The sequence below is a fragment of the Paroedura picta genome, chromosome 2 (genome assembly GCF_049243985.1).
Source record: "Paroedura picta isolate Pp20150507F chromosome 2, Ppicta_v3.0, whole genome shotgun sequence".
NCBI classification, from domain to species: Eukaryota; Metazoa; Chordata; class Lepidosauria; order Squamata; family Gekkonidae; genus Paroedura; species Paroedura picta.
In genome coordinates, this window is record NC_135370.1 from 87,401,476 (window position 1) to 87,426,389 (window position 24,914).

Consider the following 24,914-nt stretch of genomic DNA (forward strand, 5'->3'; position numbering starts at 1 on the left):
AATAATGTGTGACATGGGGATCATGGAAATCACAGTCCCTGTTTCTATTATAGCCTTGGAAACATGCGTTTGAAATGGAATCCTGTGGGAGGAATGGAGCTGCTTTGGGAGGGAGAGTTATGGCACAAAAGCAGTACACATCACTTCTCTAAACTGTGAACTAGTTTTTCTTTTTAAGTCTATTGGGGTTTTGTTATGTGTAGTGGTGAGTAATGTGTACATTGGTCCCAAGACACTAAGGATGAGGGGTTTCCAACCTTTTTGAATCTGTGGGCACCTTTGGGATTCTGAGAGGTTCACACCACCTAAAAATGGCTGCCATAGAAGGCTTAGCCAAATGCAGGACTTCCCTTCTTGCTTTGCAAAAGTATCACAGGAGGGCAACACAAAGAAATTAAGGGAAGCCCAAGGGAAGAAGGGAGAAACAGTGGCTGTTATTGCAGCTGTGAAAGCCCCTTTTATTTGAAAGAGAGTGGCTAATAACAATGTCCCTACCCGTGTCAGTAGATGCTAGAGAAATCACTGGCAGACACAAAATTGTTGGGGAACCCACCCCAATAGGTTCAGTGCCTGTTGCAAAATGTCAAGGTTACCAAAAAGACTGAATCTGGTCATTAGAATAATCTGCAATACTTTATTTTACACTGTTTTTCTTAGTGGCTAAAGGAAACCGAATGTAGGAGGTTTGGTGTTGTTTTGGGACAGCTGATTATTTGGATTAAACTCCAGATCAATCAATGTTCATCTATAGCAGCAAGTGTTTTTTTTAAAGATGCCTCAGCTAATTAATGAGTAAACAAAATAAATTAAAGTATCCTACACCATAGCAATTGAGGAAAGGAAAATCTTCCCTACAAAGCAAGTGGGTTTTAATCCCAGGTACCTGTCCCTGCTTTTATTTTTTCAAGTGGACGTACTTCATAACACTGAGTTAAAGAAATAACGCCACTCATACCTGATTGGTATTAATTTCGCTTTCCAGGAATGGTTGTTTGAAAAGACCAAAGATGTCAGAGTACCTGAGAGGGTGTAAGAATTTGGGCTGGATAACAGTAAAAAATAATGCCTGCAGAATAATACCTTCTATGCTTTTCTGTGGGATAGTTTTTAATCTTCATATTACACTCAAGCATATTACCAGCTATTCAAGCTGAATAGTACTTTTTAAAGTATGTTGATAGAACTGCAGTATTTTTAAATGTAGATTTTACAATGTGAGGATCTCAAATGTGGTGAATGCCAGCTTTCATGTATGAATTGCGACAATATGAAATTTGAGGCTCTTTCAAAATAGATGCTCCATGGTTCAAGTATACATATGTTGATACAGATACAATGGGATGATGGTCAGCATTTACCTGTGCACCTCTGAATATTTGGCTACTCACAAATACTGTCAGCATTAACATGAGAAGGTCTTTATTCTATGATCGTTCTGTAGAATATATACTTACTATACAAGAACAATAGAGGGGAGGAAGTAGAAGTACAAGCTCTGTGTTGCGTGGTTCATTCCAGCATAAATTGGGGGGGGGGCACACAATCTTGTCTAGACATAGAAAAACTGAGCCCATGTATGCTTTTCTGCTCCAGCAGATAATTTGCTGCATTACTGCCTTATACACAGAGGACTGGAAAAACATTTTATTTTATTTTTTTCCTCCCTCCCTCCCTCCTCTTTCCACTCTGTGATCTAGACACCACTAACTGTTTGGAGTTGATGACTGGGAGACTTTCCAAATGTGGTAAGAACTTCCCTTCAACCTTCTCTTCTGCTCTGTCCTCACCAAGCACCATGATGACCCAGCCACGCCCCCCCCCCAGACACTCTCCCTCTTTCAGTGTTCTTTCTAATGACCCACCTTATTTCTTGCTTGCCCTTGGAACACACACCTCCCTCAGCTTTTCCTCCATCATACACACGTCTACAACCCCACCATGGTTCAAGCTGCACAGCACCTGCAGACGCGGTTTCACTTGCAAGTTCCTTTTCTCACTCAGCCCTCCCCACTCCTGATGTCTGGCAATGTTTATATGCTTTTAAGTTTTTCCTCTTACTTCTTGTTCAAATCCCCCTTTCTCTGCTCTGCAGCCCTGTGCCATTTTCCTTGCTGCTGTGCTCTTGCTTGGCTCCCCATTCCTCATGCTGAGAAGAGGACAACAATATTCCGCCTTAATTCCCCCCACTCTTATCCTAGTATGTCTAGGGAAATTCCTCTCTTTCTCTCACTACCCATGAATATCTTCCATCGTAGGCTGCATCCTTAATTGTTGTCAGTAAGATCAGCTCCAACCCAACTCAGATGGGAACATATTAACTAATTGGAGGAAAGCTAGTTTGTACTGAAATTAACCACCTATTGGGTTTGATGTTGCATAGCTAATCTCTGGATAACCTGTTTGTCCACTGCCAGGGACTTCTTCCATCTTTCTCTATTTCTTTCTGCAAACAAAACATAAAACAAAAACCAATGATTTATTTTGACTCCATTACGAGACACACTCGCCATCACTTCAGACAACCAGTTTTCTTTTTGAATGCCTAAGATTTTTGCACTTAGTAGTATCTGAGCTCCAAACATGTTGATACGCTTCCATAATGAACTATTGGATTTGGAGTCATATCAACGATGTCACTAAAGCTGCTTTGGAACTTACATCAGTTTTCCATGGATATAAACCAAAGTAGCAGTTGGCTTTTGCAAGTGGCTGCTTTTCATTACAGCACAATAGCTGAACTAGGACATCTTTCACTTCTTTGAAGGAGATAATTTTGCTTTGTTATCTTGCCTATTGGGATACGTTGCCCCAATCGCCTCCTGGAGAATCACTTAGATCCTAGACAGATCTCTTTCTTCATCATAAAATATCAAATAGCAGATCTTTCATCTTCACCAAACCCTCTTACTAGGAACAAGGGTAGCCTAGAATGGTTATTTATTCGGTTAAGTAACAGGCCAATCTTGATGTAGCTATATATAATGTAATCAGATCCTCACTGAAGAATATTTTCTATTAGCTTATAATGGAATTTCTCAGGTTGTTTACTACCATTAGGCTTATGTTTTCCTGAACAGAGAAAGGAGAACAGGAGGAGAATTGAAAAGTTGTTCAACAGTGTGGATATTAGTGCTGTTGTGGACCGGCTGTCCACTGTGTTATGTGGACTACGTTGTCTGTTTGCCCAGGAAAAGCACTATGTCAGCAGAGTAGCAAAAGTATTAGTGGGGGTCTGCTTTATGTTTTTAGAAAAGTTTTTATTTGAATGAACTCAAATACAAATAACAGTGGATAATAAAATGTAGGATATAGATAAATCTCCAAGTATCATGGGAAGGAACATCTGTGAATACTTTTAAATGGAACAGCAAAAGAAAGAGAAGTAGTTAGGAGATTTGGGGAGAATAATGCATATTAAGGATAGGCACAAACTGAACTTCATTCATGACAAATTTTGATCTGTTCATAATTTGAAAACCAAAGTCTATGATGGGTCCAGAGTCATGGATTCACAAACTTTTAGGGCTCTAGTGCCGCAATCCCAACTGCAGTGGCAGTGTGAGCACATGTGCAGGGCAGCGTGCGCTTGCGAGCATGTGCGTGCATGCACACACAATGGTCGGGCAGTTTGTAGGTGGCCATTGTAACTGCTCTGCTGCTGCCACTGTCTACCACCACCTGCTGCCGCTGTCCCGCCACCGCCGCTTGATGCCACCTCTAGCCGTCTGCAGCCTCCACCGCCAATCGCCGCTGCTTGCAGCCACCCACTGCCACCAACCTAGGGACCCAGGCTGGTGGCAGAGAAAAGGTGGCCAGCTGAGGCAGACAGTGGAGGAGATGGCTGCAGCGAGCCATGCAGTGGCAGCAGGGCCATGGTGGCAATACTATAGCCAGGGTAGAGTGGGGAAGGTTGTGCCGGCAGAGAAGAAGGCCACTCCAGCCTGGGAACCCTGTGGGTTGAGTGTCACTGCAACAGTGTCAAAGCCAGACCCATCAGGAAATGAGCCAACCATGGGGGATGCCCAACCCACATGGTCCTTGGGCTGGAGCAGCCTCTTTCCCTGCTGGTCCCACCTCCCTCATCCCTGTCCTGGGCTCCTGAAAAGACCCTGTGCACCTCACCATGGTCATCTCGTCCAGTGACCACTTCAGGTAGACATCCCTTCTCTGCCACTAGCCTCCTCCTCCTGGGTGAGTTCCTGATATGAGGTTTGGAGGGGGGCATCTTCAGGTGATGCGGGAAGGGTGAGTGCCCAAGTTTTCCTGGATTGCTGGACCATAGAGGGAAACTTCATACAAAGTCCCAAATCATCTTAGCAGCTGGAAATGTGCCCACCTCTCAGTTGTCAGAGGGCACATCCATTCAGTTTGTGGCTCGGTTAATGGTTTGGCTACAAACTACAAACAAAATTGCATTTTTTTCAGTTCATTCCCTTCTCTAACATATACATAGAAGTGGGTCCGAACTGAGAGCAGCCTCACCACATTTATTTCAAATGTATCTGCTCCCTTCTAGGTGAATCTTTGGGGACAGGGGAAACTGTTCTGTAAATTTGCAACAGAAGCCACATATGCAGTGTTGATAGACTCCCCCCTCCTATGATTGACTCCCCACCAAAAACAGCCAAGCTTTGGATCAGTTTTTCTCTTAAAAAAAAAAAAAGCCTTTCCTTTCTAAATAATAAAGCTCCAAATGAACTGATGGCATTATGAACATGTGGCACATAAAAAAGCTTGATTGATGTAAGTGACAACTGAGCCAGTATTCAGTTTGTTGGCATGCACATCTTTCAGGCCTGATAACACTTGCCAAAAATGAGGTGGCAGAATGGAATGTGCCACTTCAGGTGCAGGAGATGAATTTCAGGGTAAGTGTTCCTTCACACACAAACCTCCACAATGATAGAAAACTGGCACACCAGGGGGAACGCTACAGACTTCCTTTGCTTGATGTCTTGGTTTTCCATCTTCTGGAAGTCTTTAACATGGCAAGTCACTCCAAACTGTAAACCCCCATTATCCATGACCAGCCACCTGAATTGGCATAGTCCATTCTGACCCCCGTAGCATTCTGTCACCTTATTCCCACCTCATTCTTCTGCATGCGTAAATCAGACCTCAGTTGTGAAGCTGGAAGGAAACAGGGCTGACTGCATATCCAAGGGATTTGTGAGTGCTGCTATTCCATTTGGTCTGCCTTCACCTTTTATTGCCACCTTTGGGCCATGCAATATTCTTCTAATAAGTGCAGTGAAAGGAAAGCTCATATAGCCAAGATCCCAATGCAGTTTTAGAGGTTATCCATTTGTGTTTGTCACCCCAGACCAATATCAGCCACCCAGGTTGCTTGACACAGATCTAAATGTTAGAGCTGCACCATGCTACTTTTTGCCTCTTACGTTCTCTTGGCTTTGCCTGTGCTTTCTGCGGCTCTCCAGCACGGCTTCTTGAAGGAGTAAGCACAACATTCTTTCAGTTGTCATGAATCCTGCAATGATAGTAATGTGCATAGCAGGACTATGTCCTTTTGAATATGTTCAAGCTTTGAATTGCACCTTGGTTTTGTAAGCAAACCTGATGCTGAAGTCTGTTCAAAATGTGCATGTAAATATGACTTAAGGGATTTTTTGAGAGCTAAATTATGTAATAACTAAGAAGACTGTCAATTATGGTTAGCTAAGACATTGCAGCCTCATTCTCAGTACATCACTTGACCTTAAACTCCTGGAGTGAGCAGCAGGGAACAGAGTGTTTGATTAATGCTCTTACAAATTTCCCTGCAGTACATTAGGTCACAACTGGAGACAATACTAGCTTAGATGTACCAGCAGTCTGTCACTAATAAGATTCTTTCCATGTTTTTAAGCACCGTTGTATAAGGAAGGAATGAGTGTTGTGGCCCTAGCATTCAAAAGAGGGATGGCAGATGTGCCAGGTAAACAATGAGACTACACCTTATGCTGGTAAAACAGGATGCAATATTTATTGACTATAGCAGCAAAAGTTTGACGGCATAGGAAATGGATCCAAGGCACTGCACGACCACACCTGCTGCTCAGTCTGAAACCCCATCTTTCAGCCCACCTCTGAAGGAGGAAATCTGGGATGGTAGCAATATGGGATCACCTAGGCAAAGGCCGCTGTGTGACCCCCTGCCCCTTTATCTCATACCCTCAAGGCACCTGAAAGGTGGCCCCACCAGGGATGCTGGGCATGCAGGCCTGATCTTTTCACAAAAGGATCCATCCCAATGCCAAAACTGCCTAAAGTAGTGAAAACAGAAAAAGGGAGGGCTGAGTGAGAAAGGCACAAAAGCAGAATGTAGTATAAGGTTGCAAAGGTTAAATTTAAACCTGTCAGCTTGACCTGAAACATTTTTTGAATGTCCCAGTTGCCTCTGCGCCGCTGCAAAGCCCCACAGAGCCAACTGGGGCATTTTTATCCCTGCCGGGAGATGGGAAGAGGCTGGGCCTGGAAGGCACGACTTTTCCCTGGATACAGGGGCCTGCACCAGGATGACTATGGACCAGCCCATGAGGGGAATGTGGAGAGATCCACATTCCCATGCCCCAGGGCAATGGAGGCCCTAAAGCCGAGGCCAGGCCAGCACTGACTGCCATAGGAGGCCGGGCCGGTCTTTCCACCTTGTATAGAATTGCTATCAGAGATCAATCCTAAATCTACTCAGAATCCTACTGAGGTCTGTTCAGTGGGGCTTACTTTCAGGAAAGTGTTTATAGGATTGCACTGTCAATACATTAATAACTCTTGCTTAAAGACTGAGAAGACCTGAGAAAAGTCCTGTATTGTGCAGGGGGTTGGACTAGAGGTACCTTCCAACTCTATGATTCTATGAAATAAACAGGAGAGGGGCACAACAAGCTGGCAGCATAGGCATACAGAGATGTCTCAAAAGAACTTGATAGAGACAGAGTCATCCATGAATTTAGAAAGGATGTGATGTTGTTGTTTAATAACAACTGACATAATTCTTCTAGTGAAATAAGGGACATCTTTCAGCATCAGATTTCTCCAAAGAATGTATTTAGAGGCCGTAAAAAGCTTTTACATAAGAGAGCACATCCACAATGGATGGGTTTGTCATGTCATTTTGGTGTGTTTCCCCCCCCCCCAAAAAAAAATGCCTATGGCATGAGTGCATTAAAAATCCATTGATCTATGACGAGGAAGAGGGAGTTTGTTCAAAGGAAAAGAAAGGATCTAAAGGGTTTACTTGAAATCAATGGGCACTTTTAACCAGCTGCTTTTGTCAGATGAGCTGGTGCCTTTAAAAGGAAGCAAGTTTCTAACTTTTGCACCTAGATGCAACTCGAAAAGCCTCACCACTTTTCCTTGATACTTTCATATGGTATCAAGAGCAGAACTTCACTCTGTTCTAAGCAAGACAGCATGGAAAGCGCTGCCATGTTTTGTCCAGGTTGCCTGTAGCATTGATGCTGTTCCCCTGGAAGTTTCTGTTTGAACAACACATGCTGTCCATCTGGATGCTCTCTTCTGTGGTTCTTTGGAATTCATATTATCATCCATGCTGAGCTGAAGCTCCCCCCACCCCATGTGCTACAGTATACTTTCTGCAACATGCACGAATTGACATGTATGTAAGGATCTTCCTTTTCTACTTCTTTGATCTCCTTTGTGTTAAGTATTTATGTCCTGATCTGGATACAGCAGCAATATCCATCACCTCTGGTTTTTAAAACAATTTTATTCCCATTGTTATGGTCTCTTTCACCCTTTAACTCTTTGCTGTTCAAGTTGACACCTCTTCAGAACTGCAAACCTATATGCATCTCCATTCAGAAAAAGGAAACTCATAATGTTCAGGATAGTGTTCGCAGACCAACAACTCAACAGGATGCATTCATTTCTGAGAACAATCTGATTTTCATTGACTCTTCTGTAAGTCTAGCTGACTTTCTAAACCATAACTGCTCCTGTTTTTGTCTGCACCAAGCAAAAGGGATCTATGAATTGGTGAGCAGAAATAAAAACAACCCCTATGCCTCAGGAGAAAGGGAGGAAGATTAGTTAGATCTAATGGCTGCCCACCCTCCTCCACTGAAAGAAAACTTAGCAAAAACCTGGCCACAGTGATCCATGCAACTGTCACCTTCAGGATTGACTTCTGTAACTCGCTCTGCACAGGCCTACCCTTGTCCTTGACCCGGAAACTGCAGTTGGTGCAAAACCTTGTACCTTGAAAGGCCCATATCCAGCCAGTGCTGAGGGAGCTGCATTGGTTAAAGGTGCAGTCCAAATCAAGGCCCTTTAAGGCCCTTCATGGTCTGGGCCCCATATATCTGAGGGGTCGCCTATTGCCTTAGGCTCCCCACAGGGACTTACATTTTGTGGGTACTAACCTGTTGGTGATTCCTGTTCCATGAGAGGTTTGCCTGGCCTCAACCAGGGCCAGGATCTTTTCAGTCCTGGCCCCGAGCTGGTGGAATGAGCTCCTGTAAGAGATAAGAGCCCTGCAAGAGCTATCACAGTTCTGCAGGGCTTGTAAAATGGAGCTCTTCCACCAAGTCTTTGGTTGATGTCAGGCCGTGTGAAATAGAAAGGGCCCCTCTGCAACTAATAACAATCAGCACCCAAGAGGACTTGGGCCATGAGGCACTGACAGAAAGGGGGGATATGGAAAATGGAGGAGGGGAATATTTTTAATTTCCTCGCTGCCAGAGCTGGTTGTTCAGTATTTATGGTTTTTAACATTTTTATGTGTTAGGGTTTCATTCTTGATTGTAACCCGCCGTGAGTCAACTTTGAGAGTGGAGGGTAAAAAATCCCATTATCTTTAAACAGCCCGTGCAGCGATTGGTCCCTCCGATTCCCAGCCTGAGCAACTGCGAGCCACGCGCAGCGCGGCTCGCAGTTGCTCCCGGACTGATGCGGCGAGAGGCGCTTTGCGCCTCTCGCCGCGTCAGACCGCCACCCGAGGGAACCCCCAGCAGTTGCGCGAAGCGCGGCTGCTGGGGGTTCCCTCCCTGCTGGACTCGCGCCTTCTCCCCTTTCAAAACCCCTTTTTATAAAGGGGCTTTGAAACTAGTTAATAATAAAAAACAAATTCATCTTGGAGGACCCATATCCAGCCATTGCTGAGGCAACTGCATTGGTTGCTAGTCTGTTTCTGGATCAAGTTCAAGGTTTTATTTTTGACCTTTAAGGCCATATGCAGCTTGGGTCCTGCTTACCTACGGGACAGCATACCTCCTTGTGCCCCCTGCAGGGCACTTTGCTCTGCGGGTATGAATTTGCTGCTGGTCCTGGGCCCCTGGGAAGCACACTTGACATGGGCCAGGGCCTTTTCAGTCATGGACCCTACTTGGTGGAAGAGCTGTGGGCCCTGTCAGAACTCTCTGGGTTCTGCAGGGCCTGCAAAATGGAGCTCTTCCGCCAGGCGTTTGGTTGAGGCTGAGAGTGATAAGTACTGGGGAAATTGGATCCCCCCCCCTTAGTTGCCATGTGTAGGTATTAGACCAGCAGGAACTAACCCAAGACCATCCTCAGCTGATCCAACATCTAACTCAACAGCATTAGAGGTCTGGGTATATTATTGTTATTGTCATCTTGGGAGTTGTGTAATATCAGGATGTCTTATCGGGTTGTTGTTTTTATGAAGTGTGATTTTATTATTTTATTGCATATGTTCTAAATCTCCATGAGCCAGAATTTCTGAGAATGGCGGTATATAATCTTAACACTGCCCATGGCGCCGCAGGCGCCACGGATTAAATAAAGCGATAAGGGCTTCTGGGGTGGGATGTGTCCGGGATGAGGAAGGGTCCGGATTGGACCCTTCCGCCGGACAGACAATTGGAGCGACCAATCGGCAGGCGCTTCGTGCCTGCCGATTGGTCCCTCTGATTCCAAGCCCCTTGCTCCCGGCCTGACGCGGCTGCCGCTGAGTGCGGCTGCCGAGGGCTCCCTGCCCGGCAGCCTGACGTAGCGAGAGGCGCAAAGCGCCTCTCACCGCGTCAGGCCGCCACCTCAGAGAGCTGCTGCCCGAGAGAGCCGCCGCCGCTGTCAGACCGCCGCCCGCGGGAGGCCCCGCCATCAGGAGGCCGACAAGCAACACTAAGTTTCTAGCGCCCGCTGCATTCGTCATACAGCGGGCTTTATTACTAGTTCAAATTATAAATACATAAAAATAAAAATAAAGAGAGTAGTTGGATCCCACCTATCAATGCATAAGTAAATGGTCTCATGCTCCTAAATTTGTGGAAGCTTATCTGGGGAATGCTATGAAAACTAATAGTCCATTGCATGATAGTTTCACTTACACGAGTTAATTTAATTTTAAAAAATAATTAAATTAAATAATTTAAAGGATGTCTGTGATAACCTTTGCATACTTTATCACTTATTTAAGCCTAGCTGTCCATAGCTTAATGAGAAAGAATGTGCAGCAACCTCAAATACTTTGGTTTCTCAGACTTGCTATCCCTTGGACAATTATTCTTTGGTTTGATTCTAGCAAGACAAATTATCCTGTTCCCAGATCAGAGCCTATACAGATGGGCAGGGGAAGGAAGAGCTGTGTATATACTACCTTTGACTTTGTAATCATAGAATCATAGAATCATAGAATCATAGAGTTGGAGGGAGCCATAAAGGCCATCTAGTCCAACCCCCTGCTCAACGCAGGATTAGCCCTAAGCATCCTAAAGCATCCAAGAAAAGTGTGTATCCAACCTTTGCTTGAAAACTTCCAGTGAGGGGGAGCTCACCACCTCCTTAGGCAGCCTATTCCACTGCTGAACTACTCTGACTGTGAAAAACATTTTCCTGATATCTAGCCTATATCGTTGTACCTGAAGTTTAAACCCATTACTGCGTGTCCACTCCTCTGCAGCCAGCAGAAACAGCATCCTGCCCTCCTCCAAGTGACAACCTTTCAAATACTTAAAGAGGGCTATCATGTCCCCTCTCAGCCTCCTTTTCTCCAGGCTGAACATTCCCAAGTCCCTCAACCTATCTTCATAGGGCTTGGTCCCTTGGCCCCAGATCATCTTCGTCGCTCTCCTCTGTACCCTTTCAATTTTATCGATGTCCTTCTTCAAGTGAGGCCTCCAGAACTGCACACAGTACTCCAGGTGTGGTCTGACCAGTGCCGTATACAATGGGACTATGACATCTTGTGATTTTGATGTGATGCCTCTGTTGATACAGCCCCAAATGGCATTTGCCTTTTTTACCGCTGCATCACACTGCCTGCTCATGTTTAGTTTATAATCCACAAGTACCCCAAGGTCTCGTTCACACACAGTGCTACCTAGAAGCGTATCCCCCATCCAGTAGGCATGCTTTTCATTTTTCTGACCCAGATGCAGAACTTTACACTTATCTTTATTAAATTGCATCTTGTTCTCATTTGCCCATTTTTCCATTGTGTTCAGATCTCGTTGAACTCTGTCTCTATCTTCCAGAGTATTTGCCAGTCCTCCCAATTTGGTGTCATCTGCAAACTTGATGAGTAGTCCCTCCACCCCCTCATCTAGATCATTAATAAATATGTTAAAATGTACCGGGCCGAGCACCAAGCCCTGAGGTACCCCGCTACTCACCTCTCTCCAGTCTGATGAAACACCATTGACAACAACTCTTTGAGTGCGGTTCTCTAACCAGTTCCCTATCTACCTAACTATTTGAAAATCCAGATTGCAGTCCTTCAACTTATCCATCAGAACATCATGGGGAACCTTGTCAAAAGCTTTACTAAAATCCAAGTAAATGACATCAACCGAATTTCCCCAATCCAGCAAACCTGTTACTTGGTCAAAAAAGGAAACTAGGCTGGTCTGGCAGGACCTGTTGGAGACCAATCCATGCTGACTTCCTTGGATCACCAAATTGTCCTCCAGATGTTTGCAGATCGCTCCCTTTAATATCTGCTCCATTATCTTCCCCACAACAGAGGTCAGACTCACTGGTCTGTAGTTTCCTGGGTCATCCTTCCTCCCTTTTCTGAAGATCGGAATGTTTGCTCTTTTCCAGTCCTCCGGGACATCTCCAGTCCTTAAAGAGGTTCTGAAGATGATGGACAAGGGCTGTGCAAGTTCTCTGGAAAGTTCTTTGAGTACTCTCGGGTGCATTTCATCCGGACCAGGGGATTTGAACTCATCCAGTCCAGCTAAATGCCTCTCGACAACCTCTCTATCCATGTCAACCTGCCACCCAGACACTATCCTTTGGCTACAGCCATCTCTAGATGTGCCTAAACACTTTGACCTGTGGGAAAAAACAGTTGTAAAATAGGCACTAAGCCTTTCTGCTTTCTCTGCATCTTTCGTTAGAGTTTGTCCATCCGCACCCAACAGTGGGCCTATTGCCTCCTTTACTTTACGTTTGCTCCTCACATAACTGAAAAATCTTTTCTTGTTACAATGGGCTTCCCTGACCAATCTTAGCTCACTCTCAGCTTTGGCCTTTCTGATCATTGATCTACAGTGCCTAGTAACCTGTAGGTACTCTTCTTTAGAGCTCTGTCCTTCCCTCCATTTCCTGAACATTTTCCTTTTATTTCTTAGTTCCTCTTGAAGTTCTCTGTTCATCCAAATAGGCTTCTTAGAGCTCCTGCAGTGTTTTCATCTTTCTGGGATAGTTATTGATTGAGCATGCAATAGCATGCAATAATCTTTCATCATCCTTGGAATTTTCATATTAAGATTTCCCAGGGCCCTCCACAATTCAACAATAATTTTTGATTAAAACGAATATAGTATTGTTATTATTATTATTAAACTTTTATACCGCCATTCCCTTAGGCTCACGGTAGTTTACAAGATAAAAATTGCAATAAAACCCATAGTTAAAACCATTAAAACCAATCCACACTATCAATGTTATCAACGTTAGGCAACAGGAGAGCACTAACTAACCCCACTAAGCCCCCCCCCCAAACCGCCCCACGTTAGCCTAGGGACATCAGGTTGCTAATATGGGAGTGAGGCAATCAGATCATTCAGATGAACCCAGGGAGCCCAAATCCAATGTCGGGACCGCCCACCCTGGCCTCAACCATATGCCTGGCGGAAGAGCTCCGTCTTGCAGGCCCTGTGGCCTGCAAGACGGAGTAACAATAACAAAAGGCAACTTTCATTAATAAACAGGAAAAGTTATCATGGACAATGGATGGTAGTCAAGAATCCAAAAAGAAAATTGATCTTAAATTAAAACTATTCAGGAGAATAGCGATGTTAGCTTGCAGCAGTAAAATAAAATTTGAGTCCAATCGTATTTTAGTACAAGTTTTCTTCAGGGTATAAACTTTGGTGAGTCAAAGCTCACTTCATCAGACACAAGTACAAACAAAGATATATCGGCTGTAAGGAGTATCACCAAGAAAAGCCATTTAGTGTCAGGATGCCAAGGTACAATGCCAGATACAATGTGCTCAATTAGGACAAAGATATGGAAGATACATAAAAGCTGATGGATTTTTGTTGTTGTTGTACTTGAAGAAGAGTTCTTTTTTATACCCTTATTTTCACTACTCAGAGGAGTCACAAAGTGACTTACAATCACCTTCCTCTCCCCACAACAGACACCCTGTGAGGTAGGTGGGGCTGAGAGAACTCTGACAGAACTGCTCTGTGATATCAGCTCTAACAGGACTCTGACAAGCCTAAGGTCACCCAGCTGGCTTCATGTGGAGGAGCAGGGAATCAAACTCAAATCATCAGATTAGAACCACCACTCTTAACCATGACACCATGCTGCTGGTGCTCCTGGATTTGAATTTTACATCAAAGGCATGTGTATAATTGTCTATCAATACTTCCCTGGTTCTGTGCATTTCCTTTATAAAAGTATCATTTTTTAAAGTTTATTCCTGTCTCTTACATTTCTATATGAAAAGAGCTCCACAGCCATGCTTCCTGCTTCTTCTCCCTGCTTCTCCTGGTCTTCCCTTGTCTTTTGATCTTGCTGAATAACTTACTCAGCTGCATAACAAAACACACACATCTGCTTTTCCCTGCAGCATTGGTAGCTTTCTCGTAGCATTCTTTTTTATGCTTGGTATATGAAGGCATGGGTTCAAAGCCACATGGAAGCCCAATTGGTGTTAGGTGAAACATTTAAGAATAAATCTTATATTTCTCTTCCTTTTTAGGATTTGTATACGTTCAGTCTTTCTTATGCTGTCTGTATTAATGTCTAGCTAATCCCTGATAAGGCAGAGGAGACTAATTATCATTTAGTACAATTTAAGAGTCAGCTTTACATTTAAGTGAGGCAAAGAATACTGTAAGCCATATATGTGAAAATAACGTAGATATTCGGTGGGAGCAAACCTTAAGCAAGGTAGCATTCAAGTGGCCAAACTTAGAATCTGCATTTGATAGTTCTGTTTTCTGTTTCCCAAACATCTTTCGTATAATTCAAGGTTTAGATATAAACTTGCATCAACTTGTCCCTTCTGCATGATAAAGCTGGTATCCAGTGTCTTTATAATCAAATAATTTGGAAAGCAAGAGTCTGGGTTCATTTGCGATAATAGCTGCTCTAGAATTAGAACAAAAGGACTCTATTAGCCTGGTCTTCTTTCTAGATATAAACAAGTGTAATTGCACTTGCTAACTGATGGAAGGATGTAGTCCTTAGTCAGGCAGTGTGCTCATCATGTTCAATTTACTTAGTTTAGATTTGAGGATTTAAATCATGTCCTTTAATAAGGAAGTAGAGTAGATGATTAGTGAAATCTACTGAACAAGACAGGCAAATGGGTGGATGTAAACAGGGTATGGAGAGCAAAAAAAGCAGCATGAGGAAGAGCTGCTCAGACAGAAGTAGGCTGGACTCTTGTGCCAAAAACAACCATATTACCACCAGAGTATCCTGACTGAAAGCCAAGCCTCAGGGCAGGAGGAAGCTCAGTTGCATTAAAATTGTGCCTTAACAAACAGGAAAGTGCACAATAGAATCAGAGTCCAGTAGCAGCTTTAAGACCAACAAAGATTTATTCAGGGCGTGAGCTTTCGAGTGCAAGCCCTCTTCGTCAAACTAAGAACTCTTTACATGACCATGGGAATATATAGCAAAAATTAATTCTGTTACATTAGTAAACTGTGTCACACGTCCAAATGCAGCTAATGATAATTCTTTGCCAAAACAGCCAATCAATCCCCTTGAAATTCAGTTGTTATTCACACAAGAAAGTGTTTCAGCTTTACTGTTGTTCTGCAATGGCTGAGAGGCAGAACCTTAATGATACCAGTTGGCCCTGTTTTCATTGGCAGTGATATCAAAATTTTCCTAAAAAGCAAACCACAATTGCCTTGGATACATTTTCTTTGCTTGTACGACAACAAGAAGAGCATGAGCATGGATCCCGTATGTTGCTTCTACTTGCCAGTGCTGCCCTCCTTGGCTAAGCCAGGGCTGCGTGGTTGAAAATGTTCCTCTGTTGCTTGGTGTTTTCTGCTCATGTGTCCTACAGGATCAAAGTGTGCACAGGGGAAAGTGCACTCGGCCATCAGTGCTGGGCAAGCAGAGAGAAGGTATAGGAATCAGGATAGTCATATTTAAAATTAAAAAAAAAACAACCTACAGAAGAACCTGAGTAATAAATATGCCAGATAAAAGTAATTAAAATCCATCCCTGTCGTATAGGAAAACCTGTATTTATTTTATATGAAATGTTGAGATGCCATCTTTTGCACAACATACTTGAGAATTACTATTTTTCTCTTAAATGAAGTATAACCACTTTATTATGGTTACTGGCATTTTCAGAAGAAGAGAAATCCCCTAAACAGAGTTTGCTGCCAACTATAGACAGCAAAGATGAACTGGAATCAAAACATGGGACAGCTTCCTTGTGTCTTCCTGTAGAACAGATATATTATACACAAATAGTTATCAGTGGAAGGAAGAGGGCTTTCTAACTTTTTCGTTCAATATATTTATTTTGGAAAGTTTTTTGGGGGGAGGGGGGAGGGCTGTTGCTGCTTCTCTAGATTTCTGTTACATTAGTAACTCCCTTCCCACTGCCAAGGTGCTACAGGACTGGGTTATATTCCCAACAACATGTTCATTTTCATGAGACACATTATCTTTTGCCTGCCCTAAGCAATTTTTTTTGTTTTTTTCCATAATGTCTGTCTATGGATCTTCTTAAACCTAATCTTCCCAAATAAAACATCTGCAAGGGTGTCCTTTATAAAAGGGTCTCCATAGATTTCATTCCTATTCGTTTAGCATTGGGGCAAGCAATGGGTTGTATGCAGTCATAGCTGATTCTTCAGTCAAGCCAGGTGAGGCAGTGGCCTCGCAGTTAATAAAGTTACACCCTGGTAAGTCCACTTAAATCTGTAGGCTTTTGTGGGTGTCAAACGGATTTAGATTGTACTATCAGGCTTGAAAAGAGGGGGGGGGGTGACATCAGCCTGCATCTCTGCCACAACCACCTTACTGGGTTGCTATTACACATGCCCCACCCAAGAAGGCACATATGATTTCCTTAACTCTTGCAATACATGAGAGGTCATGAAACCTTACTGGACATCCACAGCTCACCACACTATCTTTGAAGAGGCTTAGGGAACAAGGAGGTACAGAACATCAGTTGCTCTGATTCATAGGTATTGGTGGGGACAGGTCAGTGAAAGGTGGGGAGCAGTGCCAAGTGGCACAAGATATCCTTCTGGGAGCAGCAGCAGGTGGCACACTGGAGCTGCTACTACCTGAATTGTGTCCTTTTCCTATACGTGGGGTGGAGTGAAGGTTTTTGAGAGTGACAGTAAGCACAGTCCAGCTACATTGTGCACAGGTTCTTAAGCTGGGATTCCTTCATATACATTCTATATCCAGGAGATTTTCTGCCACACATTCAGATTTGGAGGGGTGCAATTACCAATGAAGCCTATCTCTGTGCATGTTTAACAACATGGGCTGGGGGTGGGGTCTTTAAAAAAAAAAATTCTCCCATGACTACAAAATTTCAGCAAATGTCTCAGTTGAGAAATAGTGATGGAATTGTGCTTCAAGTACTCTTAGTTATAGTACCTCTTGTGAGTTCCTTCCATTTTTATCAGCTGTAGCCTATATAATTACAAATTTCCCCTTAATTACCATACCCTGAGCCTTCGCGGAGGGCGGTGTATAAATAGGTAAAGGTAAAGGTATCCCCTGTGCAAGCACCGGGTCATGTCTGACCCTTGGGGTGACACCCTCTAGTGTTTTCATGGCAGAGTCAATACGGGCTGGTTTGCCAGTGCCTTCCTCAGTCATTACCATTTACCCCCCAGCAAGCTGGGTACTCATTTTACCGACCTCAGAAGGATGGAAGGCTGAGTCAACCTTGAGGCGGCTGCTGGGATTGAACTCCCAGCCTCATGGGCAGACAGCTTCAGACAGCATTTCTGCTTCCTTACCACCCTGCGCCAGAAGTGGCTCCAGTATAAAAATATAAATGAATGAATGAATGAATGAATGAATGAATGAATGAATGAATGAATGAATGAATGAATGAATGAATAAATAAATAAATAAATAAATATCCACAACTCAAAGTTGTGGACTTAAGCACACTGAAATCTGTGGATTTATGTGTCTTTTAACTTTATGAGGCTAGTATTGATATCATTACAGTAACTCTGTTACTCTAAAATACATGGAATTATATCTCATCAGACTTTTCACAAACCCGAGGATATATATCTGATAAGCATAGGTGTTTCTAACTGTATGTTATGTACAAAGCACTGCTTTTAATGGTTAGCAGACACATATGCATGTAGAAATAGCTTTCCATTGTATAAAGGGACAGAAAACACCAAGAAGTCATGTGAGAAGTGTGTATTATTTCTTTTGATTTTTATCCAGCCTTCCTCCTAGGAGCTTAGATTGATGTGAAGTAGCTTAAACTGTGAAAAAGTAACTGGGTAAAAGTCAACAAGGGAGCTGTATAGCAGGGTCAGGATTTTAGAACACAGGCATCTTAATCCTCCTCCAACACTATAACCACTATCCATCGCTTCAAGTGGTTCAGGATGCAAGCAGTGCTAGGACTGCCAGAGCTTGGGAGAACGGGGAGAGAGTTAAGTGTGGTTAAGCCCAAGTGGTTACTTGTTGAAAGCCACCCTGGTTCTTACTAATATGCTTAAGGTTCTCTGTCTTCTGCAAGGAAATTATATGTATATACTAGTAGAGAAGCCTGGTTTAAAAAATGAATGGGGGACCCACCCACCCTAGCTGTCCTGGTGGTTAGACTAGCCTGCTGTTTGGCACATGCTAAGATGCCAGCACAGGGTCTTGCCAGAGGACGGGGCTGGCCTTCCCAATGTGGCCTGTGGTTGGCTCTCAGTGGGGAATGGCTAATCAGAGGGTCAGCATGTCATTTGAAGTATGGTCATGATTTTATGTGGTATGATATATACAAATACACACAAATATACATTTATGTATGTATGTATGTATGTATGTATGTATGTATGTATGTATGTATGTATGTATGTATGTATGTATGTATGTATGTATGTATGTTTAAATCTTATCAGTGGCTCCCAGCATTCTCTTAGGCCACAGTAGATATTTAAAATACCTCAAGGGCTCAATCCTAATTGGACCCATGGTACCAGGTGTTCCTGCCTTCCCCTCCCTTTTCAATTTCCAAAACAGCCAGATTTAAATGGCCAAATTCTTCTCTAAAATGGTGTCCATGTGTTGAACTCGTGGATACTGTATTGACTAGTTTATCCCTCCGCTGAATGTTCACTTTGTTCCAAACAGATAATAGAATAGTCAAACTTGCATGCTCTATGATCCATATGGATGAATCTGTAAATTCTAATAATTAGCAAATATGTTTATATACTGAGGTAATAATCTAGCAGACATCCATCTAGCAGAAATCCATGGTCTCAGATTCCCCGAACTCTATGTCAAACTATGAGTTTGAGTCATCTTAAAAAAAAATATTCTGAATATTCTGAAGTTCATCTCTTCAATCAGCTTCAACAATGTTAATGGTAAAATATAGTTTTAGAGCCAAATGAACAATCCACTATTAAGGCTTCTCACATGTTTGTTTGTTGTTGTTGTTGTTTTTTAAAAAAAGATTAGTAGTCCTATGCAACAGTGGTTCTGGAGATTAGGGTGACCAGTACGGAGAGAGGAGAAATATTTAACCATTTCTTCCCATGCATCTTCCACAATTTCAAATATCCTTTCTGAAGCTGCAATTAGCTCTGCAAGGGGAAAACCTGATAAACTAGTTACAGCTGGGGAGGGGGGAATAAGCAGCCATCTGAGGATACTGTTAAAATCACAAAGATTCTAATCAGAAACCTCTCATGTCACCTTTATGCTCATTAAACAAAATTCAACGTTGATTATATACATTCTCTGCAGATGGTAGCCATTTCCTTTGGCTGGATCTCTCAACACAGTAGTGAAATCTAAATCTAATCATTATGTTGGACCATTTATCATGGAACTAGAACCAGGGCATCAAGCCCCAGAGAGGAGTGACATTTCTATGGGAAGTGCCTGTGTACTTCAACTCTTCCATGATAATTGGATTTAGATATTGCCACTGTGACAAATCCTCTTGCCACAGAGAAAAAGCACTCATGCTTTAGGAATAAGATACAGTAATAGGCTTTTGTGGACTAATGGCAAAGAGCTAGGGAGTCCCCTGTACTGATTTAACACAAGCTGATTTGTATTTTCTGTGCATCTGCATTTCTTTTCAGTTGCTTCTGTACAGCTAGAAGAAATACAGGTTTGTGATCTGTGTCTAGATTTGAAAAAGTATAAGAACACATGTGCATACCCACAGCGTTACTACTTACAAGGTTTTCCCTATTCCATTCAAAGGAAGATGCCAATTTGCAAGTTCATTCTTTCTTACAGATTTCCTACTCTCCTTGGGTTTGACAAATCAGCTTGGGGATGCTGGAGTTCTGTGTATGCATGGCAGTATGTGTGGCTTTAGGGTGGGCTGAAAAGATATTAGGTATTAGACAGAGCATATTTTAGGCTACAACCTTGTGCACACTTGTTTAGAAATAAGATCCATTTTGCTCAGTGAGACTGACCTCTAAATAAATGGGCCTGGATCCAAATGGTATTGACTTTGCATTATTTTTGACTTCCTTCACTCAGAACAGTTTCATAAGAATTAAATTAGCCCTCGATAAGTAACTATGTCTGTCTGTATTACAACATTCCCCAGCATGTCAGGCTTTTTAAAGCCATGTAGGGGGCCTTTCTAGACAAAAATTCAGAAGTCGTCTGTCTAGTGCAAAATTCAGACCACCAAATGTGGCATTCTTGACCCCAGGCTTTTCATATCCATAGGCAGGGCAGTGTTCCCATCGGATGCTCTTCCTCTTCTGCTCATTGTCTTCATCTTCCACACACCCCCATGCACGTGGCTCTGGACCGCTCATCACGTTCTTCTCGTTTAAAGCCCCATTGTTCATTTGTTTGTTTGTTCTCTCTCCTCTCTCTTTTCTCTCTCTCTCTTTCTCTCTCTCTCTCTCTTTCGCTTTGTTTTGTTTTTCTTTTTGTCTCCTCTGTTTTGTATACCCAGGCAGCCCATTGAGTAACTTCTTTGACGTAATTAAACAACTTTTTTCAGACGAGAAGAACGGGCAGGTGAGCCATCCCCCCGGCACGCCAACCAAGCATAGCGCAAACAGCAAGCGGAGCGATTCCGATGCTAATGACTATGGGTCTAGAGGAGACACTAAGTACCCCGCTGGCAAAGAGAAGGCAAAGATGGTCTCATCACTCGGCCTACAAGACCAACCTTAAATAAATGATTTTTTTTAAAGAAAGGACAGAATAAATAACTAAATGGAAAACACTCCAAAATCCCCAAATGAATGAGTATTCCTTAGAAAGCTAGTCTTTAAAATAAAAGGATGTGTACATATATATAAATATATATATAAATATATATATATTGCTACAACAGTACAAAACTGTCTATAGGCAACTTTTGTATGAAGGAATGACAGTGTGTATGTGTATATATGTGTGTTTATACACACGCACACGCACACTCAAACACACATATATATTTATATGTTATATATCTCTCTGGAAGAAACACAAAAGCAATGAGAAAAGGTAGCACAGATGACAAACCCAGTTCTGCAAATCTTGGGTGGTTTTTTTCCTGCCCAATTCCTTTTTCTTTTATTTCCCCCTCTTTTGGTTTTCTTTCTCCCCTCTCTACCGCCATTATTTTCTTGTTCTGTTCTCTCTGTGTTTCTGACACCACCACTTGTTTCCACTCTGCTACCAGGAATTATCCCGAAAAGTTAACATGTCAGCCAACAGCTTCACCTTCTGTGCTCTGCGAACACTTGTTCACGGAAGGCCCCTGATGTAAGACTGACCATGGACTGGTTCTGTTTGGGGATTCCCAGTCTCCCCTCTCCCGACTGCAGGAAATGGGTCTCCTCCCTTCCATTTGCCCTCAACACACACTTTTCTTTTGGTGCTCCATGCTGAAGAACTGCTCAGTTACAAAATTGCACAGTTGGAATTACTGGAGTGGCATCACTGCCCCTGACCACTCACTTCCTCACTGGCACATCTGGACTGTGGTGGGGGAGGGGGAGGACATTATAACATATCCAAGCTGCATTCTCCTTAGGGAGTTTCACAAAGCGGAGTTTCCTCCATTTTGCTTTCCCCCTTTCCCTGTTCTCCTTTGCCCCAACTTTTTCAAATTGTTTTCATTTTTTATAACCTCAACACTTCTTTTCAATCTGCTGGAGGGGCAGAACATAATCTTAGGGGAAACTGCAACATACAAGGCAAATGAATATGAACATTGAAACTTAGGGTAAAACCAACTTTCAGCAGTGAAGAAGAGAGAGACAAGAATCCACCTGCTTAAGAACAATCTTTTTTGCCACCAGAAGCACCGCTGCCGCCACCGTTGCTCTTCCTCCCACCCCTCCAGCCGTTTCTTCTCTCCTTCCTTCTGCTCTGGGAACTCCTTCCGTCAGCTGGATTCTCCACTGCATTGTCCATTGGGATGCAACTATTGTGTTATTAGTGCTGCATTAATATATCAGTATTATTTATTTGTTGGTTTTACTTTATTTATTTATTATTTATTTATTTATTTGGATTGTGTGTGTTTTTCAATGCAAAAGAAGAACGTGAAAGGAGAGTAATTTTTTTCTCTTGTGTGTGTGCGCGCGTGTGCAACCACTGGCACTTAGTTCATCTGAGCAAGACATGGAGGAGATAGCACTAGAGGCAACTTAAACACAAAGCTACTGTAAACTTTAAAAAGTATTGCAAGATATTTTTATAAACTTTTTTTTCAGAAAGGGGTGGGAGGGCTGGGACTTTCATGTGTGTGTTTAAGTTATTAGGTAAGTTATTATTTATAATGCATATATATATATATATATATATATATATATATATATATATATATATATATATATATATATATATATATATATATATATATATATATATATATATATATATATATATATATATATATATATATATTTAAAAATGAGCTGTTAGATATCTCTTCTGCTTTCATGACAGTGTAGAGGTGACCCTGATTCCTGTTTAGTTTGGGGAGGGGGAAAAGAATGACAACAAGAATGCTTCACTTGTTCCTCTTGCCAACATTCCACTTTTTTGGATGGGGGTGTCTGTCTTTTTTCTTTCTTTCCTCTCCAACCGTTACACCAAGTGTAACTTAATCTGGCCCGCAATCAAATGTTTTTACATACTATGATCATGTATGTCACAGGCAAACAATGAAGAAGCAGCAGGAGAAATTCTCCTTTACCAATATTTTTAAAATGTAGATTTAGTATTAGTGTTATTCTCTTACTACCTTCAATTGTTGTTTGTTGGGTTCCTATGAGTGTATGTTGTACTGCAAGATTTTTTAATGGTAACATTAAATTTCTCCCTCACTCTTTCCTTTCTATATATTTTTGTTGATTTTGTTTTTGTCTTTGTTTCCCCTTTTGGTTTGCCCTTCTTGGACCTGTTTTTCTTGTACATAGGTTTGAAGGGGGAAAACCCCCTTTTTTTAAAAAAAAAAAGAGACACAAAAAATGCGAGGGTGCTTTTGTTTGTTTGTTTTTTCCTAATCTGAAACTTTTCTCTTGTATTGCTGTGTGCATGTCAGACACTGGAAGGGTGATGGATGGGGAGGAGGGGAGGGGAGGATGCAAGAAGTTTGGGGGCAGTTTTAATTGCATGATGTTGCTGTAAATGAGTCTCTTTTGCTTTTGTTGTCGTTTCTGCCTCCACCTTCTCCTTCCCTCTCCCCCAAGCATCCCTTCCACTGCCCTCAGCCCTTCCTCTCTTTTCTCTTCCCTTGTGTATAGATTTTGATGCTTCTGTTACATTGTACCTCTACAAAAGGCTGGGATTTCAATACAAAAATAATACTAATACTAATAAATAATACAGCAAAACCCATATGGTACGATCAGGAAGGGGACTACTTACACAAGACATAAGAATAAATGAAAGCAATACCTCTTGTTATCCTTCCTATTTTGTACTTTGAAGACACAAACACACACGCACACACACTCACACATGCAGACACAGAATGACATTATTTAACAGTTAAAATGGACAAAAAGGAACCTTCTGATGTATCCCTTGTTAAATAACTGTGAGCAACTTTAGTTCAAAAACAATAAATTCATTCAGTAAAGATATCGGCTGCAACTGTGTCTTGTTTATGTCAGTGGCTGGTGGCATCTATCAAGATAAAGATCAGGTAAGTGTCATTATGAGACTGCATTAAGCCCAGGCATGAACACTGTCACATTAAAGCAGAGAAGAAAACACAAGAATCACTCAGGCTCCCCATGTTAGAAGGTTTGTCCAGGAAGCATGAGAAGCATTTCTCTGTAGCCACCTAGTGAAGTTCCTGTTGCTGGTGGAAGAGCAGCCATGCTGAACCAGATCAATGTAATCTTACTAACTAAAGATCCCATTGTATCGCAAAATACAACAGGCACTAGGGCCACCCTCCCCAGGGGGCAGGAGAGAGAGAAGCCTTTTTGTGGCAGGGGAAGCACTGGTGGGAACTCCCTTCTTCCAACCCCCCCCCCCCCCCCAGGCAGCCCAACCGACCTCCTTTCCCTTTTCGGTGTGGCATTGGAGAGAGCTGGTGGGGATGATGCACATCCCCCCCTCCCCCCTGAAAAGGCTTGGTGAGGCCTCTGCAGGCCTCGGTGGCTGTTTTCGAGGAGGTGGCAGGGACGACACGCCTCACGCTGCCACCCCAAAAAGGCTCGCTAAGGCCTCAGCAGGTGTTTTCAGGGTGGCAGTAGCCAGCGCTGGTGGGGACTCCATTTCTCCCTCCACTGCCCCATTCCCTCGCCTCCCCCCTCTACCTCGTAAAGGCTTGCCAAGGCCTTCACAGGCCTCGGTGGGTGTTTATGGGGCAGCAGCAGGGAGCTGTGGCAGGGACAACACACTTCTCCCCATAGCCTTAGTGAGGCCTTAGCAGGCATTTTCGGGGTGGCAGCAGGAAGCACTGGTGGGGACTCTGTTTCTCCCTCCACTGGCCCGTTCCCAGTGAGGAGCAGCCCCACCAACCTCCTTTCCCAGCAGCGGTCAGGGGCAGACTGGCGGTGAGTGCACCAGAGTGTTCCTCACCAGGGTTTTTGGGGGGCAGGTGTGAGCAGGGCTGGGCCAATCAGGACACACACAGCTTTGCTATGCACATCCTGATTGGCCCATGGACTGGAAGCAGAGCTGGACTGGCTCCACCCAGGAGGCCACTGCTCAAATGTTTTAACAGCTAAATGTTAAAGATTATAATGGCTGTTTTTTAATGCATTTCTTATGAATTATTGTATTGTATTATGAATTATAGGCTTGCTCTGACACTCTTTCTGGCATGGAGGGGGGTTGGGGGTGATGGG

At 43.0% G+C, this 24,914-nt stretch overlaps 1 protein-coding gene across 18 annotated transcripts in view; it reads left to right on the top strand.

The window, feature by feature from the left end:
• Window positions 1–23,694, top strand: part of BRSK2 (BR serine/threonine kinase 2) — a 532,635-nt gene extending 508,941 nt beyond the window's left edge. For 7 of the 18 annotated variants that reach the window (XM_077321456.1, XM_077321457.1, XM_077321461.1 and 4 more), the window contains 2 exons: window positions 1,698–1,745; window positions 20,561–23,694. In XM_077321456.1, coding sequence (XP_077177571.1) covers window positions 1,698–1,745; window positions 20,561–20,784 — 272 coding nt within the window. In that variant the 3' untranslated portion in view covers window positions 20,785–23,694. The remainder of the gene's footprint in view (window positions 1–1,697; window positions 1,746–20,560) is intronic. The other 11 variants (XM_077321458.1, XM_077321474.1, XM_077321464.1 and 8 more) reach the window with 9 other exon arrangements.
• The last annotated feature ends 1,220 nt before the right edge of the window (window positions 23,695–24,914 follow it).